The 17,492-nt window shown below is 57.7% G+C and overlaps 1 protein-coding gene across 1 annotated transcript in view; it reads left to right on the top strand.

The window, feature by feature from the left end:
• SETD3 (SET domain containing 3, actin N3(tau)-histidine methyltransferase) overlaps positions 1-14,291 on the top strand; it is a 49,844-nt gene extending 35,553 nt beyond the window's left edge. The window contains exons 7-13 of the mRNA XM_075532445.1: positions 2,552-2,610; positions 3,266-3,380; positions 8,220-8,294; positions 8,643-8,809; positions 9,432-9,517; positions 12,206-12,366; positions 13,243-14,291. Coding sequence (XP_075388560.1) covers positions 2,552-2,610; positions 3,266-3,380; positions 8,220-8,294; positions 8,643-8,809; positions 9,432-9,517; positions 12,206-12,366; positions 13,243-13,680 — 1,101 coding nt within the window. The 3' untranslated portion in view covers positions 13,681-14,291. The remainder of the gene's footprint in view (positions 1-2,551; positions 2,611-3,265; positions 3,381-8,219; positions 8,295-8,642; positions 8,810-9,431; positions 9,518-12,205; positions 12,367-13,242) is intronic.
• The last annotated feature ends 3,201 nt before the right edge of the window (positions 14,292-17,492 follow it).

Here is a 17,492-nt window from a genome sequence, read left to right as displayed (position 1 = left end):
CAGTCCTGCTTCTGGCTCTGCACCCCTGAGAGCCCCAAGACAGCCAGCCAGGCAAGCCCGTTCCAGGGGTTTCGGGATATTTCATATTAATGCCCCTGTTGTTGGAAGATGTGTGCTTTGTCCTTAACCCAGTCCTCAGCAGGGAAGAAACAGGACGATGTGTAAAGAGGGAAAAAGTTGTGTTCTTGTTAGTTTTTTCCAGGCTGTGAGGACATTTATGTTCACAAGTCTGTGTTTTCTTTTATGAGATTTGGGCATTGCAGGGTCCCGGGACACCATCACTTGGTCGGTCATGTTGAGAGGGAGGACTGACAACCATTTCGGAGGCAGTGCAGCAGAAGTCGTCAGCCACTCCGCCACAGACCAGTAGGTGGCGGTGGTGTCACAGGCGAGAGCAGTAGCCGCAGAAGTTCCCTGCTTTCTCCTGATGTCCAATTGTGCTCCGGCGTCACTGTTAAGTGCATGTTTCTGTGGCAGAATGGCTTTTTATATCGGTATTAAGTAGAGCACGCACACCCTGTTTTTTCTTAACGTGTCGGAGGACGACTGTTCTCAGGCTCTGCAAGGTTACATAACCACACAGCCTGAAAGCACGTCTCCAGGTTGTCCTGGAGTTTGTCTGACTTCATCAGACTGTGAGCTCGAGCGAAAACACAGGCCACAGGTGCTTCTCGGGAAGCCCGAGGGCCGGTGCCTGGGAGTGACTGTGTTTTGCGGAGGCCACGACTTGTGAGAGCGTGTCAAAGCTAGTGAGTGTCGGAAGGTTTCTTTCCCAAGTCATCTTGGTGGTTAGCAGTCCAGTTTTAAATGTTACCGACTTTCCCTGTATTTAATTTTAAAAATGGTGGGGGAGGCGCTAGGGTGTTAAATTGTCAGTGCCTTGGGGATTTGATGTTGGTTTTACCAGCTTCCCAAATTGCATAGTGAGCCCTGCAGTTGACGTGCACACCACAGAGCCCAGCCAACTGACTTTCCTCCCTCCCGGTGTTTGCACCAAGCCCTTTCCAGTGGCCGTTGTGACAGGACATTTTAGCAGGACCATCGCTTGTCCTTAAATCCCTTGGGTTTTTCTGTGGGCCTTTGAATTACAAAATCCGTTTTGAGGGGACAAATGGGTCTTACTTGTTCAATCCCATGCTGCTTATGGTGAAATGTTGGTCTCTGGTTGTGGTGAGCTTAATTATTAAGGAGTGGCCCTGTGACCCCAGGTCAGTCATTAACACTTGAAAGGGGCGTTAGTTCCCCAAGCCCCACCATCCCCTCTTGAGGGAGGAGACCCTCCTGGGCCCTGGTTTGGCCATTGTGCTGATGGATTTTAGAGTCTTCTTCTGCATTGTCTCAGTGTGCTCACTGAGAAGTGCTCTCCCTTCCTTTGTATCTTGGCGAGCACACCCTTCCTGGCTCCCACTTCCCTTCCCCAGTGGGAAGCCCCGCTGCAGATTAGGGAGAGAGGCAGGCACCCAGAGGCCCACTTGGCAGCCGTTTGTCATCTGTAATTTGCCGAAAATTACGCTCCAGCACAAGCTTTTGTTCCCTAATTGATTTACGGCTCATGCCACTTTTACCTTGTCCTGACTGCCCGTGCGGTGCCAGAGAGTGCATTACGGGAGGGATGACAGATCAGCGGCCTGGCGGGCTGCGGGGTGCGGGGACAGCTCCAGCCGGCCTCCGCGTTGCAGACGACGAACGCAATTTGTTCGTTTGATCGCTTACTGCAATCTGTCTATCAGCCTGTAATTGAAACTGAAGATTAAAATGACACGGTTGCAGCTTTTAATTTCTTAATTGAGACAAAGTTTTTTAAGTGCTTCCAAGATCTAAGGTGGGGGCGTCGTGAAGAGAGCAGAAACGAGGAGCGTGTCTGTTCAGTGTGCAGTTTGGGGTGTTCTCATCCAGCGTTCTCTGCTTTTGTCTAGTGTGCGTGCGTCTGTGTGAGGGGATTAAGATTTAAAGATTGTGATCCTCGATTAACAGATTCTGATTTCCTTGGAAATATTTTCTGTGGTTTCACGCTGCTGTGTTTCCTGGGGTTCTGTGTGGTGCCACCGCCCGGTGTGTGAGTGGGATGCGTTTGCACCTAACAAGCTGGCTCCCATCCAGATGGTTGAAGGGCAGGCAGATTCGAGAATGCGCGCCCTGGTCCCAGAGCCCTTTCTGCCACAACATCAGGCACAAAGGGACGGAGACGCCACCAGACTGGCCCTGGGCACCCAGGCCCCGTGTTCCTGCTGGCCGGAGACACCCACAGGCCTGGGCCTGCCTTCCTGTTGTCAAGTCAGCCCACCTTCCGCTTGTTTTTGCAGTGTCTGTGGGTTCTGGTGCCGAATACGAAGCAGCAGATTCGCGGCGGCTGCTGGGCACCACAAATTAAGCTGACAGTGATGTATGAGAGCGTAATCGCGTGATGATCCCTCGGAGCGGCCCGGACGCCTCCTGCTTCATTTGGCTCTTGTTAGGATCTGTTAGCAGTGGAATAATGCAATTCTGCTGACTGATTGGTTTTCCCGCTTCTCTGTTTCCACCTTGGCTCTCTCCGACGTGGAATTCCCAGACCCATCCTCACGCCAGCAAGTTGCCCTTGAAGGACTCGTTCACTTATGACGACTACAGGTGGGTATGCTGGCGCGAGGTGCGGGCCGAGCAGGGCTGCCACACAGGTGGTCACGTGATGGGGTTCCTTCGTGAAGATGGGATCTCTGCAGGGGTGGCCTGCAGTGGGAGGCCGTGGGGAGTGTGGACATAGCCCGTCTTTCTGAAGTCAGAGCCAGTGGTGGTTGGGCTGGCCGGCCGTCCCTTGGGGTCCAGTGAGGCTGTGGGGCCAGACTGGGAGTGAGGTGGACACCACGGTTTTCGCTTTTCCTCCTAAGTGGCCTCTGCCAGTGTCGCATAGGGACGCTTGAGCTCACTGCTGCTCGATGGGAGAACCCCTTTCCTTTGTGGCCACAGTCAGCATGGCCACAGGAGGACAGGGCGTGCCATCTGGTCTGCAGGGAAAGAAAGGCCCATCAGGAGTTCCGGGTTGGGGGACCAGGCCCTCGGAATCACTTGAGGTCCCCAGTCCCTGCGCTCTTAGGGCTCGCCCCTTCTCCTAGCCCCCACCAATGAATGGCCCCCGAGCCTTTGACTGGTTTGAAATGACCTCGAGGACACGCACATGACCCTGGTCCCCAAGGAAGAGGGTTTGGTAGTCTGGGTCATGCCTGGCCACTTCTCACAGGGAGACTTCACATGTTCTGACGTTTACAACCCCCTCCCCTTCTCATAGGTGGGCTGTGTCCTCTGTGATGACAAGACAAAACCAGATCCCCACGGAGGACGGCTCGCGGGTGACGCTGGCGCTGATCCCGCTGTGGGACATGTGCAACCACACCAACGGCCTGGTAAGGGGGGCTGAGGGATGGGAGCTGGGCACTCCATCAGGCCAGTGTCAGTCGTTTCTGAAGAGAGAGCGCCCCCTCCCCTCCCCTCCATCCGGTGGTGAAGATGGTGTTTCTCTCTCAGCACCTAGAGCTTGAAGACCAGACCCCTTTCAGCCACTGAGCCACGACCTGGCTTCACCGGCTGTGCCCCCACTGATGGATGGGCACATCCTTCTTTTGAGGTTCCCTTCTCTGGGGGGCTGGCTTTCTGTCCTGCTCTCTGGCCATCCTCTGGTGTGCCCACAAACCTTGCCCTGTGTCTGGCTTTGCTTTTCTCCAGGGGGTGAGGAGGGGCAGGCAAGTGTGGGAAGCCTAGGGCATGGGGATGGTGATGCCCCTTCTCCTGTTCACTGCAGTTGGGGGGTGGGGGGTCCTGGTGCTCAGAATTCTTGGGATTCCAGACCTAAGCTGCCCTGGAGAAACCCTGAGCTTACCCAGTGCACTTAGGGCTGCATGTCAGAGGGTCAGACTGCTGCTCCAGGCCCTGGATGGGCTCTCCATTTTTGCACTGAGCTTCGTTCTCACTGCATCTTACTCACTGAATTCGACGGAGCGCCGGCCAGTACATGCGTGAGCAGTGCAGGTGGGCGGCACGGTGGGGCACGTCTAGCCCAGGTCAGGTCCCTCGGCTGTAAGTAAGTGGTAGAAGGAGGAATGGCTTCATTTCAAGCTGCTTCGATTGTTGGCAGCACCCAGGAACATGGTTGGGAGTTGTTTCCCTGAATGAGTAAGATTTATATTCATCTCTTTTGTTCTTTTAGAGATAATGTAAATAAGTCATAAGAGGACAGTTAACAATTTCTTTCAAATAGTTTTCATATCTGATTGTTCTCTTCCTTAAAAAAATTTTTTTAAATTGACTTTTGGTGAAAAGCTTACACTCCCAGCCAACTCCCCATCTGCCCCTTGCACACACCTGGCTCACCCGCCCTCTTTGCCCCTGGTCTTTCTTGGTGCTTCTGAGTCTCTCTGGGCCCTGGGGGTTCACCCCGAAGTGCTTTCAGTAGGCACGGACCCTGATGGGTGCCATTCTCTGTATGTGCCCGTCTGCCATTTCTTCTCTTAACACCAGGGACTTTAAACATTCCTATGAAAACTCCCGATCCTTTGGTTTCATTTTCCACAGTCTTTGAAGCCCCTTATACGTCCACAGACACACACGGGGCGGGGGGCTCCACAGAGCTTGTGGAAAATGGGATCGAAAGATTGTGGAATTTTCCCATGAAATTTTTGAAGGCCCTCCCCCAATGTGTGTGTATATAAGTGCTTCATAAAATTGGTGGAAAAATTATTTACTTTTAAATGCCATTTTCCACGGGGTTTTTGAAGCCCACATCTGCGCGCGTGTGTGTGCCCACATCTAAGGGTCTGTGCTGTTGAGGAACACCGGTGCCTGCACCCACGTATTTGTACTTGGACGCACTCACACGCTGAGGCCCCTGCGCCGGGCTTTCTGTTCTCACCGTGCCTGCAGACTCTGACTTTCACTTAGGTCACTGGTTCCCATTAGAACTTAAAACATTAAAAAGAACAAGACTCTTTCTCGTAAGCACACAGAAAGTAACGCGTCTGCGGGCCTGGGACAGGCCTTTCCCACCACGCTGCCCGCCTTCCCTGAGCCACCGCTGGGGAGTCAGAGCAGATGTTCTGACCCTTCCCCTGTGAGCTGCTCACCACCCCCCTGCGCCTCCCCCCACTGGTTTTGTGTTGCTTCCGTGTAAATGAAGATGGAATGGTTTTCTTTTCCCCTTTTCAAATACAAAACATCAGTGTGTATTTCACTAGACCCTGCGGACTGATGGCAGCATCCTCCCAGCTCCCTTGCAGGCTCTGGGACCGACCCCGGCCAGCCGGGCACCAATCTTCCCTCCCTAAGGTGCTTCCCCCAGACGGCCCTCCCCCTTTGCAATGAGGGCGCTCGATGATGGGAAATGATGTCTGGTGGGCTGGGAGGCTTTCTGCTCTCGTACTCGAACGTTGTATCTTAGTCCTATTCACTGTTCATCGCTTTTGTACAAAGGCGCAATGCTGCAGACGCAGGCTCAGCTTCGCAGACAAGCGCTTGTCTTCCTGCCTGGGTGTCTCCGATGAGCATCCTCTGATTGTGTGTCGACCTGGCTGTCACTGAGCACATCGGCAGACATTTGTAACCCAGCAGTACTGTCTGCCTCTCACCATGTCCCCAAACTTGGGTCTGGAGGGAGAAGGGCAAAGGATCCAGCCAGTCACAGTGAGCCCAAAGCAGGAGCAGCGAGGGCCTGGCAGCTCAGGGGCCCCGGCAGGCTGTGAGAAGCGGGCCGTCTGCGTGTCCGTGAGGTCTCCAGCATGTGTGTACAGGCTTCCTTTGCTGAGTGGCTCTGTGTCTAGAGAGGCCCGGGCCAGTGCCTGGGGGCCCAGGGGTTAGGTGCTAGCTGCCAAGGGAGAGGTCAGAAGGTCAGTTGTTTGAGCCAGTCTGCTGCTGTAAGGAATGACCCCAGGGCAGCTTGCCCCTTCACACCGAGGCCAGGGGGTAGCCAGTTTTGGTTGTAGGTCCAGAGTCGGGGCTGGTGAGAAGTCAGCAGTTCAGACCCCTCAGAGGCAGCTGGAGGGAAGGCCTGCTGAGCTACTTCTGGGCACGAACTAGGCCGTGGGCTGAGTGGACACCTCCGTGGTGGATTAGGACGGGTGGGCTTGATGCGCTGCCTGTGACCATGCGACTGCGTACTGGCAGGGAGAGTGGGTGTGTGAGGCGGCTGCCCCGGCTGCATAGACACAAGGGGGCACCTTGCCGGCATACTCCCCAAGCCAGCTCATCCCATCGCGTCACCAGAGGGGCAGAGGGAGGGGCTCAGAGGACTTCCTGGAGGGGGGTGTCCCGTAGGTGAATCCTGCCTATGTGTGTCTGTGAACTCTTGGTCGCTGCCCCCTCAGAGCTGGTGAGTACTGGCCCCAGACACGCTTCACACGGCACCCAGGTTTCAGGAAACAGGATGATCTTTGCCGTTGAAGTAGATCCCACACAGGCTTGAGCGGCTTCCGTAGGTGGGCACCCACGTGCATGGGTGGAACTGCAAGTCTGGGCCCCGGGTAGCTCGGTAGCTGAAGCACTCAGCTGCCCCCCTCAGCCTCTCCTTGGGAGAGAGACTTGGCAGTCCGTGTCCTGCAGGGTCTCTTCTCTGCAGAACCACAGACTGCACAGGCCTGATTGCCCCTCCTTCCTGCCCCAGCACATGGGACAGAGCCACCTGCCTGCTCTCCCAGGGAGCGTGCTGAACTTGTTACCCGCTGACTGGGCCGAGTGTCAGGGGCACGACTGCTGGGTGGTGTGGCTTGTGGGGGAGCCGCTGGACTGTGTCGTGCTGTGGCTGCTGTGATGGTGAAGCAGGTGTGACTGGAAGGCTGGCAGGGGCAGCTGAGGGCCCTGGGGCAACTCTGCAGCCACAAGGAGGCGGTGGCACCTCGGGGAGTGTTGGTGCAGCCCTGAGGGTGTGTGAGCCGCTTACCCTGCATGGCCAGGCGAGCAGGAATGGAGCCCCACTCAGACTGAGTCCCCACCAGTCACTGGACGCAGCATTGCCTTCTTTACAGAAGGGTCTGCGACCCCTGCAGGCATGTGCTGCAGCTCGGGAGCTACCCTGAGCCCTGCTGGGTGGACAACCCGTCAAGGGCAGCACAGCCCACCTGGGCTTGCTTCCTGTCCTGTGGGGACAGCTTCACATGAAACCACTGCAGAGAGTGAACACAAGCCAGTCAGCCCGTGCTTGCCTATCGTGACTTAAGCCTACACTGCCCCACATGCCTAATCTCACCTGCCCTCCGTCCCCGACTCACTTCCCTCTGAGGTCTGTGTCCACCCCCTGCTGAGTTCCCAGTGCCTGCCGTCTGCATTGCACCTGCGTGGTGAGTAGATCTGGCTGCAGCAAGCATTACCCCACCTAGGGAAAGGACTCAACAGGAAACTCACCCAAAACATGGATGGGACTGTGGCCATTCCTCCTGGGTATCCCCTGCCTGCCTTGTGTGATGAACGGGCATTGTTTTGTCTCCTGCCCGCCCGCATCCCAGTGGTGGCAGATTGTGTCACGGTCCTACTCAAGGAGAAGCATGAAGGAGGACAGCATCATCTCTGGTTGTGTGTATCCGTCCGTCTGTCCATCTCAGGGCCCCGGCTTGGACCTGCCTGCTGTCTGTGTTGTGCACAAAGCTTGGGGACATAGATGGGGCTCCCAGGAAACAGCAGAGGGCCCCTCACTTCCTGTCACACTCCCCGTGCCCCCTCAGGTCATGGGGGGAATCCTGCCCTTGCCCTGTCAGCCTGAGGGCTCATGTTGTCCCCACCTTGAAGGTAAGGGTGCTGTTGGAGGTTAGGAAAGCATGTCAGACAGACATTGGGTAGTAGCACTGTGGGGCCCATCTGAACCAGAACCCATTGATACCTGTCTGGGTTAGTTCTGGCTAACTAACTGCTGGTCCAGTTCTAGAAATGCTTTGGCCACGGAAGGATGTGAAAGACACAAAAGCCTGATGTGACCCATAAGCCTCTAAATGCCAATTCCTAGACTCGAAGGCCCCCATCTGCCAGGTACCAGCTGCCCATCCCTGTGTTATCTCAACTCCCTGATTCCACAAATAGACCCTGGACGCCTCACCGCCCCAGGGCAGCCTTCCCAGAAGGCTCCTAGGGCCCACGCTTCGAAGGCTCTCGCTCCTGCTGCGTCTACCCCATAGAGCAGAGCAGAGGCCTTCGAGCCTTATGGCCCGTTGGTGAAGCAACGGACCTCCTTAGCCTGTGATTGTGACGAGGACTCTTTCCCCACCCAGATCACAACCGGCTACAACCTGGAAGATGACCGCTGTGAGTGTGTGGCGCTGCAGGACTTCCGGGCCGGCGAGCAGGTCTGGAGGCCAGGGCCCACGGGGCGAGTGTCTCAGGGCTGTGTCTTGGACCCCTGGGTCCACCAAACAGAAGGGAAGGGTTACAAAGGTTCTTGTGTGGTTGGCCTGCTTGTTCCAAGGTGGCCGGCGGGGGGTGATGTCATGCTGTCCTGCAGATGGGGTTTCCTGAGAAGTGACTTCTATGGCCTTCATCCCTCACCCAGGGCCTTCCCAGGGCCCTCTGCAGCCTGCCTCGGGCACTGTGTGATGTGTGTCCCCCTGCCTGTGGGTGACAGGAGGGCAGATGGGTGCAGTTGCTCTGGTGTTGTCTGTGCCGTCCCTTGGCCTGACACCCCCCTCCGCCAGCAGATCTACATCTTCTACGGCACGCGATCCAACGCTGAGTTCGTGATCCACAGCGGCTTCTTCTTTGACCACAACGCACATGACAGGGTGAAAATCAAGCTTGGCGTGAGCAAGGGCGACAGGCTGTACGCCATGAAGGCTGAGGTCCTGGCCCGTGCAGGCATCCCAACGTATGTAGCACTCACTGGGCTTCCACTAGCTGCCACCGGTGGGGCGGGGGCGGGGGTTCCGATCTTCCTCCTTTTAGCTGAGGGGGGAAGCCATGGAGGCCTTGGTAGTGAGAGCCTTCTCAGACACTGATGTGTCCCCAGGGGCATGCTCGCTCTTCCTGGGAGTATGCCGGGGGCCGCCGTCGTTGGGAGGGTAGTGGCTGGCACTGCCATTTCTTGGCCATGCGGGTTTCTCTAGCACCTCTGAGCTCTGCAGTGATTGATCCAGAGACCTGCCCCTGCCCCGCCCTGTGTAGCTCTGCTGCACGGGAGGCATCTCTGGGCCCAGGGCTCGAGGGCCCCTTCCTAGGGAGCTGGGTAAGCCAGCTCTTTACATTAGGCTCACTAGCATTTGATCTGAGATTACAGGGGGGAGGGGTGCTGTTACCGCCTGCTCAGCCATGGGTGCATTTAGACTCTGCAGCCCAAGATGAGCACCCATAGGTGAGAGGGAAGGCCTCCCGAGGGGGCTGCTGCTGCACCAACCGCGCTCTGCTGTCCCGGGCCTGCAGGGGTGATGGGATGGGCACTCTGCAGAGGAGGGGTGCATGTGGGTGACTGGTCTCACTTACTGCACCTGCAGCTCCAGCGTCTTTGCACTGCACTCCACGGAGCCGCCCATCTCCGCCCAGCTCCTGGCCTTCCTCCGTGTCTTCTGCATGACGGAAGGTAAGCCACATCCAGGGCGGAGGTCAGGCGGCCGCCGGGCCGGAGGAGAGGAAATGGCACAGAGTGAGCAGGGCAGATCATCTGCTGCTGCTGTCCCCTTGGTCAGTGCTGGGTGCCTGGGCCACACGACCGACCTCATTGGCCACTGGAAATGTCCAGCGGCTTCATGCCAGGCAACTTGTTGGGGTCCGCAGCATGGGGTATGGGCACCACCACCTCACCACCATGGAGTCGGCCTCCCTCAGCAACTAGTCACCAAGGGCACGTTCCAGGGGTCCTGCGGTGAGACTGGGCTGCCCCGGTGCTGGCTCCTCTGTCACCCTGACATCCTGAGGGGTCCCTTGGAGCTCCACTCATGGGCACTGCCCGAAACCTGCTAAATCCTGACAGAACCAACGGGGTGGGAAAGAGCGAGTGTGTGATCCATGGGTGGGACAGACAGACGGCACCAGGGACTCCTGAGAGCGGTCTTCCTGTGCCCCCCACTCTGGAATTGGATGCAGGAGACCGGGCACTGTCCCTGGACACAGGGTGGCTGTGCCCCTGGGAGCAGCCCAGTCAGGCTGTACTTAGTCTTCTACTTAGGCTCAAACGCCAGGTAGCCTTAAATGTTCGTGTTCTTGCCCTGGAGGGATTGACTGCGAGGTGAGATGATGTTGGAATGCTCCCTGATTGCATGGAGCTTTGCTCGCCAATGCCCCTGGATGGACGGCCACAAGGACAGACAGACGGATGTCAGGACGCTCCCAAGAAGCAAGGCTGGGGAGAGTTTGGCTCACGGACTCTTTGATAAAGCACATCTGCTTAGTAGGCGGTCAGCCACAAGGGGAAGGACCTCAAGGACTTGGACTGGCACAGCGGCCTCAGCACTGGGCTCCGGCATGGCCACAGTGGGGAGCAGGGCCCCGGACAGGGCGGTCTTTGTATGGACGGTCACTCGGAGTCAGAGCCAATAGCTCTCCATGCCAGGCACGATGGGGAATGTGTCCCATTGTCCCTCTGACCCCTCACAGCCGGTGAGACTGGGGTTCCCGTGGCCTGCAGGGAAGCTCCATCTCAGAGGGCAGCCACTGGCCAGGCCCGAGGACCCAGGCCTGAGGACCCTGGCAGTCCACCTTGCAGGGTTGCCGTCCCTCCATCCACAGAGCAGCCCCCTGATCAGAGCTTGGAGCTGACCTGCTCCCAGAGCCCCTGTGGCGCTGAGGAGGCCCGTTGTGAGGACAAGGGCAGGCCCAGCAGAGGGCACGGAGCAGGTCTGCTGCTCTGGTGTCACACACACATGTGGAGCAGGGGGCCGAGGCCACTGAGGAAGGACTCGAGGACACAGGGGCCCGCAAGGAGGCCGACTCGAGGTCTGTGTCCTTCCCCAGTGCCTTGGGGCCACCCATCTTCTCCCAGGTGTGAGAGGGTTCACTCCGGACCAGCGTCAACAAATCATGTGCCATCCAACGAAGGATGACGGACTCCTGGCTGTCCGTCACGGAGAGAAGGCTGCGGGGGAAGCCAAGGTGGGCTCCTCCAGAGACAGGCCGCCAGCAGCCACGGTGCAGGAACGGAGGGTCAGGATCCCACGTGCCAGCTGCTTCCTCCAGCTGCCCTCTGCTAGCAAGCCCACCTTCATTCTTTCCTCTCAGTGAGACCAGCTGATATTTGCTTTCTCAAACAAAGCCGCGACCGGCCCAGACTCTCCTCAGGGCTGGTGATTCTCTGTAGGCACAGTGAGCAGCATGCCCTCAAAGGACGTCACTGACGAGAGGAACGCTGGGGTTTTGGGCAGCAGCGGGCTGTCCCTTAGAGCGGGATTCATTGACAGTGGGCCTTAGTTCGGTTTCATAAGGACTGCAGATGGCCAGGCCCCCGAGTGGGACTGCGTGTTGGGGCCCTTGCCGAAGGCGCCCCATTTCTGAAACCTGTTGGCAGGTAATTGAGATGCTACCTTAGTTTCACTGTACATCCCTGACACCTGAGAAACTCCCTGCCATTGAGTCCATGCTGACTCACAGCTGCCCCTGTGGGTTTGTTTCTGAGACTAACTCTGCACAGGAGTGGAAAGCCGTCTTTCTTCCTCAGAACAGCTGGTGGTTTCGAGGTGCTGGCCTTGAGGTCAGCAGCCCGTGCTTATGCACTGTGTTACGCCCCCAGGGCCCTGACAAGTAGAGGCAGATGGAGCCTGGGTAAGATTTGTGTCATCAGTTTCTGCCCATCTCCGTGTCAGAAAGCAGCCGCTCGCCTGGTCAGGTGGTGGGCATGGACACCCGGTGGTGTGGCTGGTGAGCATGTTGTCACAGGAGTGTGCCACCCTGGTTGGGGGAAACAGGCTCCTCACCCCCGTCCCCCAAATCCTACTGCCGTCATGTTGATTCCCACAGGACAGCAGAGACGTCCCCGTGGGTGTCTGAAACTATGTCTCTAGGCGCAGAGAGCCTCAGCGCTCTCCTGAGGAGCAGCTGCTGGCTCCACACTGCTGACCTTGCGGTTAGTAGTCTAGCGCTACGCCTACTAGGGTTCCCTGTAAACTAGAAAGTGGTGCTATGCCCAGCCGGGTTCTGGATCCCAGACAGGCGGTGCTGCCTGACCTCCCCAGAAGCCTCGCCGGGCTCATGGAGCCGGGAGAGCTTTGACCTGGGAAACGGCATTGCTGGAAAGGCGTCTCCTTCCCACTAATAGATCGCACTTTGTTTCTTGTAGAGGAATTGAAGGAACACTTGCTGGGGGACAGTGCCATCGACAGAATCTTCACCTTGGGCAACTCGGAATTCCCTGTGAGCTGGGACAACGAGCTCAAGCTGTGGGCCTTCCTGGAAGATAGGGCCTCGCTGCTTTTAAAAACCTACAAAACCACCATTGAGGTACCTCGGGGAGGGGTGGGGCGCTGCTGCCCTGAAAGATGGTTGGCATGGGGCCCTTCCTAAGTAGAACGCACGGGGAGCCTTGGGCCAAATCATCGGGGCGTTTGGTCTTTGTCATTCAGCGTGGCCGTAGGAGGGAGGGAGGCTGCAGAAGGCTGTGGAGAAATGGATGTAAAGATGTGGACATTGTCGTGAGCCTTGTGAAGCTCTCTTTATTCTCTTAAGTCAAAACCTTGGAACCCACTGCCCTGCAGTTAGTCCTGCATGGGAGCAACCCTGTGGGCTGGAGTAGAGCAGCCACGGGTGCCCAGGCTGCAGCCCCTTCCAGAAGCAGGGCCAGCAGCATGGCTGGTGGGTCACCAGGGCGTCCGCTTACCCAGCACCAAGCCTGTGTTCACCACGTCAGAAACATGGCTGCTTCCCAAGGGACCATTGAGCCCCTGGCTTCACATACTTTCTTCTTAGCCACCCACCCACCCACCCACGTATCCACCTGCCCTTCTGCCGGGCAGATGGCCTGCCAGGGCAGCCCTGTTACCTCAGTGCCCAGGAAGGTGCTGGTGAGCATGGGTGAGCCGGCCCAGACAGGCTGGAGCCCCAGGGGCCTTGGGCGCCTTTTTCTCATTGGCCTTGTCTTATCGCTGCCCCCTTGAGGTGTCCTTTGTACACGAAAGCCCACCGCTTTAATGGCCCAGTCTGATGTGGGCGTGGAGACATGGAGAGCATGGACCTAGTTGGCACACCAGGTCCCATCACCCCCCAGTGGCCGTGTGTGTGTGTGTGTGTGTGTGTGTGTGTGTGTGTGTGTGTGTCCGCCCTCCGTCACCCACCCACCCCCTGGTTCCGCTGACAGCCCCGCCCCGCCTTGTTTTCCAGGAAGACAAGTCCTTCCTGCAAGGTGCCCAGCTCTCAGCCCGCGCCACCATGGCCGTCAAGCTGCGCCTGGGCGAGAAGGAGCTCCTGGAGAAGGTGCTGCAGGGAGCGGCCGCGAAGCGGGCGCTGTGCAGCCAGCAGCTGCAGGAGCAGGCGCCACTGCCCCGCTATGAGGAGAGCGCCCTGGGGCTGCTGGAGGGCAGCGTGGCCGACGCCCGGCTGCCGCTCGTGCTCCGGAGCCTGCAGGAGGAGGGCAGCGCACAGGGGGCTGCAGGCCGGGCCAAGGCCGCTGAGAATGGGCTTGTTAACGGCCAGGACTCTGTCCCCCACGGGGCCCGAGCGGAAGCCGGGCGCTCGAGCCCAGAGGAGAGTCCAAGAGGGCGCCAAGATGCCAAAGAAGCCCCTTCCACTGCCGCTGAGGGCGAGGGCGCCCAGCTCTGAGGGGGCCCGCTCTCGTGGGCAGGCCACTCCCCTCACCCTGTGCTCCTGTGGACGTTTTTCTGCCAAGAGAGAGAGAGAGAGAGAGAGGAATATGTTTTTGCTGCTTTATATAAAAATGATTTTTTTAAGTTATTTAAAATATCTAGCTTCCCTTTTCGAATGAGGTTGCCATCTTGCTTCTGAGAGCGAAGGGGAGGGCTGTCGTGCAGGAGCCTGCAGCCCCCACCCCCGTGGGTGGCTCCCCTCTGCACCGGTGGGCTCGCACTGTGGGGAACCTGGCCTTTCCTTTTTCGTCCCCTTAGAAAATAGCAGCCTCCCCCCAACCCAAAGAAGATGACCGTGAGGTGGCACCCTTATTTTTGATAGTTTTAAACGTTGATGCTAACCCTGATTCTATAAAGAAGTCGATCCGCTCACATGCATCCGTCTAGTGATTTCTAGAGGTGGGCTTCCTGTTGGTGGTGGACTGCGGTGGGACCACAGCAGTGAGGGCCGAGCACAGCTCCTGCCTGCAGCCGAGGGTCCCCGGCCCCTCGCTTCTCACAGCCAGCTAGAGATTTTCAAAGCCACACTTTTGACTAACACCCTTATTAAACGGAAGCCGTGGTTAATGCCTTGGTCTGCGCCTGTTTTATGACGGATACACGTGCGGGGTGACGTCTAGCAGCCGTCTTGGGTTCCCCAAAGGGCCTGTGGGCCTCAAGGTAGTGATATCCCTGCTGGGAGACCTACCCTCGGCGAGGCCTTGGGGTCAGGCTGCTTGCTGACCCCCCACGAAGGGGGCTACTCCTGTGGGTCAGAGGGCCGGAGGCACAGGGAGAGAGGCTCCTGGGGCGCCAACCAAAACCTCACTGGAGGCCCCGCCAATTGATGACGCCCTGTAAGGCAGGGCAGAGCTGTGCCAGTGGAAAGCCTCATCTTACCTCCACGGAGCAACTAGTGGTTTTTAACTGCTAACCTGGCAGTGAGCGGCCCAACGTAGAACCACTACGCCAGGAGGGCTGCTGCCTAGGGGTTTAGGAGAGGAAAAGGCTTGGGACAGTGCCCTGGTGTGGGGCAGCGGCTCCACCAGAGGGTTGGGGCTCTTGTGTTCTAGGTGCGCCACGCTGTTTCCTGCACAGCAGGGCTTCTTGTTTGGAGAAGACCTAGCTCTGTTGGGGGCCCTCCTGACCTTGCCTTGGGCTTAGGACCAGCAACAAGACGCTGCCCAGGGCCTCTGGGGCACAGTTACGAAGCACTTGACTGCTAGCCAAATAAACGGTCAGTGGTTCAAACCCACCAGCAGTTCCCCTGGAGAAAGACGTAGCAGCCTGCGGCCGTCAAAGCCACGGTCTTGGAAGCCCTGCGGGGCGGCTCTGCTCCGCGCCACAGGCATCAGGGCAGGGGCTTAAGATGATCTGGAGAGCGAGGTCGTGGTCCTGAGTGCGACAGGAGCTGAGGTCACCAGCGCAGGGCCGCCTGTGTTGCTCACACGGCACTGAAACGGTTAGAGTTCCTCGGCCAGATGTCCCCTGTTGGCCTCCTCCCTGAGGTGCCTCACCCACAAAACACCAGAACCCCAACCCTGCCAACGGCGGGGCAACCCTACACGTGGCTGCCATCGCCACAGCTGGCAGTTCAAAGCCACCAGCAGCTCCGCCGAGGGGGAAAGGCTGGGGTCCCTGTGAGCCAGCGAGGAGCCAGCAGGTTGGTGCCAGTTCTGAAGGACCCTATCGGACAGGGTCAAACCGCCCCTGTGAGTTTCTGTGGCTCGATGAATCCGTGAGAGGAGAAAGCCTCATTCCCCGGAGGAGCAGCTGCTGGCTTCAAACTGCCAGACTTGCAGTTCCCAGCCCAGCACTTAACCCACTGTGACACCGGGTCTGCTTTACTCACAAGATCAGAGAGGAAGGCTCCCCCATTACCTCCCCAAGGGAAGGAGCCCCAGAGGGTGGGCTCTGGCAGAGGGACAGAAAGGCCCCTTGGCGAGGGCGTTCATGATGAGCTCCTCTTGTTTTCTGATCGGATTGAAAGTTCTCAAACCGGGTATTGAAGATGGAGTCAGAACACCACCCATCCGGTGAAGAGGGCATCACGGGACTAGGGCTGATGCCTTTGAGGGATGACGCTGGACAGAGTACAGAGAGCTCTGTGGACCGTCAGAACAAACAGGTCTGTCCTGGACGAGCTGCCGTCAGAATGCTCTTTAGAAGCAGGGATGGCGAGACTTGGGGCATGTCATCAGGAGAAACCGGTCCCTGGAGAAGGACATCCTGCTAGGTAAAGTACCAGGGCAGAGAAAACAGGAAGGCCCTCCATAGAGTCACGGAGATGGACACGGTGGCTGCGCACATCATCCCGGGCCATGTCCTGTGAACCTGGGAGTCGCTGTGTCAGACACAAGTCCTGGGTCCCTCAGCAGCACAGGAAACAGAATGGAACGCTGCCCGGTCCAGTGGCATCTTCCTGATGACTGCGATGTTGGAGCCCCTTGTCCAGACCACGGTGCCAGTCCACCTCGGCAAGGTCTCCCCGTGTCTCCCCGGCCTTCTACATCACCCCGCACGACACCGTTCTCCAGAACGGTAACTTGCCCGCAACACGCGAGACAAAAGAGTCCTTTTCTTTGCTAGCTGGGGCAGAAGTGCCCCGAGACGATTCCTACCCGCTGGTGAGCCCGCAGCACCAAGTCACCCTCATCCTCTGCCTCGTTCCGGTGCGGCAGGCTGTGTGCCGGAGCCACGCAGCATCTGAAAACCCAGGGAAAGTGATTCAATTGGCATTGAAGAGCCCTTGCTGCCATCTGTCATGAAAACAGACCTTTCCCTCAAGTCATTTTGAAGTTTACTTTCTTCCTCCCGCCTTGGGATAAGAGGCTGTCGAGGCTAGTTGTTGGAAATGCGCCAGTTACCGCTTCTGTTTCGTTCGATTTATGTGTTATTTGTGTAAACAGCAATTAGATTGCAGCCGTCTCAAGAAAAAAACAAAAAGCACCCAGTTTTTCATGCAGGCTGGCAAGTGATAGGTGATTTCCCCGCCCCCCTCCCCCCGCCATTTCCAGAAAGATTCCTTGGATGATGGATTGATTGTATGGGGTGGGGGGGGGCGAGGGGATAAAGATATTAAAAATAACCCCACATTTCCAATACAGAATTGCAGAGTTGTGCTAAATTAAACCTTCACTTAAATAGAGGGAAATCAATTTTTTAAAAACCCATTTACTCTCTGTTTTGGTGATAACTGCACATGCTGAGAGGATAGAATGACGAGCCAGTGACTGGACCCCAGAGCTCCGTGGCTTCAGAAACAGCACCCAGCCATGCGGCCAGTTGGTGCAGGGGGCGCGGGGTCCGGCCTGGGCCAGAAAGCAGTTTTGCCCATGAGGGCGGAGCTGTGCCCGTGGCGTCACTGATCTGGCAGGGTGGGTGCCCCAGGAGGGGATGGCTGAAAACTGACCACCCGAGCCCTGGGCTCCCCTGGCACATCTTGAATCTCTGCTGTACAGCTCGAATCGAGCGTGCAGGGGCTGGGAGGGTATTGTAAGCACACCAGAGAACCGGTCCCTGAATTGGAGAGGCTGGGCCGGCCAGATTGTCGGGAGGGAAGCAGGCAGCCCCAGCAGGGACCTGATCCCCTTTGGGGAGAAGAACTGTCCCAGGAAGGCAGCAGGGCCAGTGGGGGACCGGAGGCAGTCCAGGCGGGATGGCTGGAGGGATGGGAACTGGAAGCTGTGAGCACAGACTGGCCAGTGGTCTCTAGGGTCCCTGAGCAGGTGAGGGCATGGTGACAGCTGGCTCCCTCTGAGCTGACCCCTCTTCTGACAGAGCCTGGCG

This window comes from Tenrec ecaudatus, chromosome 14, assembly GCF_050624435.1.
Source record: "Tenrec ecaudatus isolate mTenEca1 chromosome 14, mTenEca1.hap1, whole genome shotgun sequence".
NCBI lineage: Eukaryota > Metazoa > Chordata > Mammalia > Afrosoricida > Tenrecidae > Tenrec > Tenrec ecaudatus.
The sequence above is the reverse complement of the archived record's forward strand: the minus strand, read 5'-3'. Positions and strand labels throughout refer to the sequence as shown.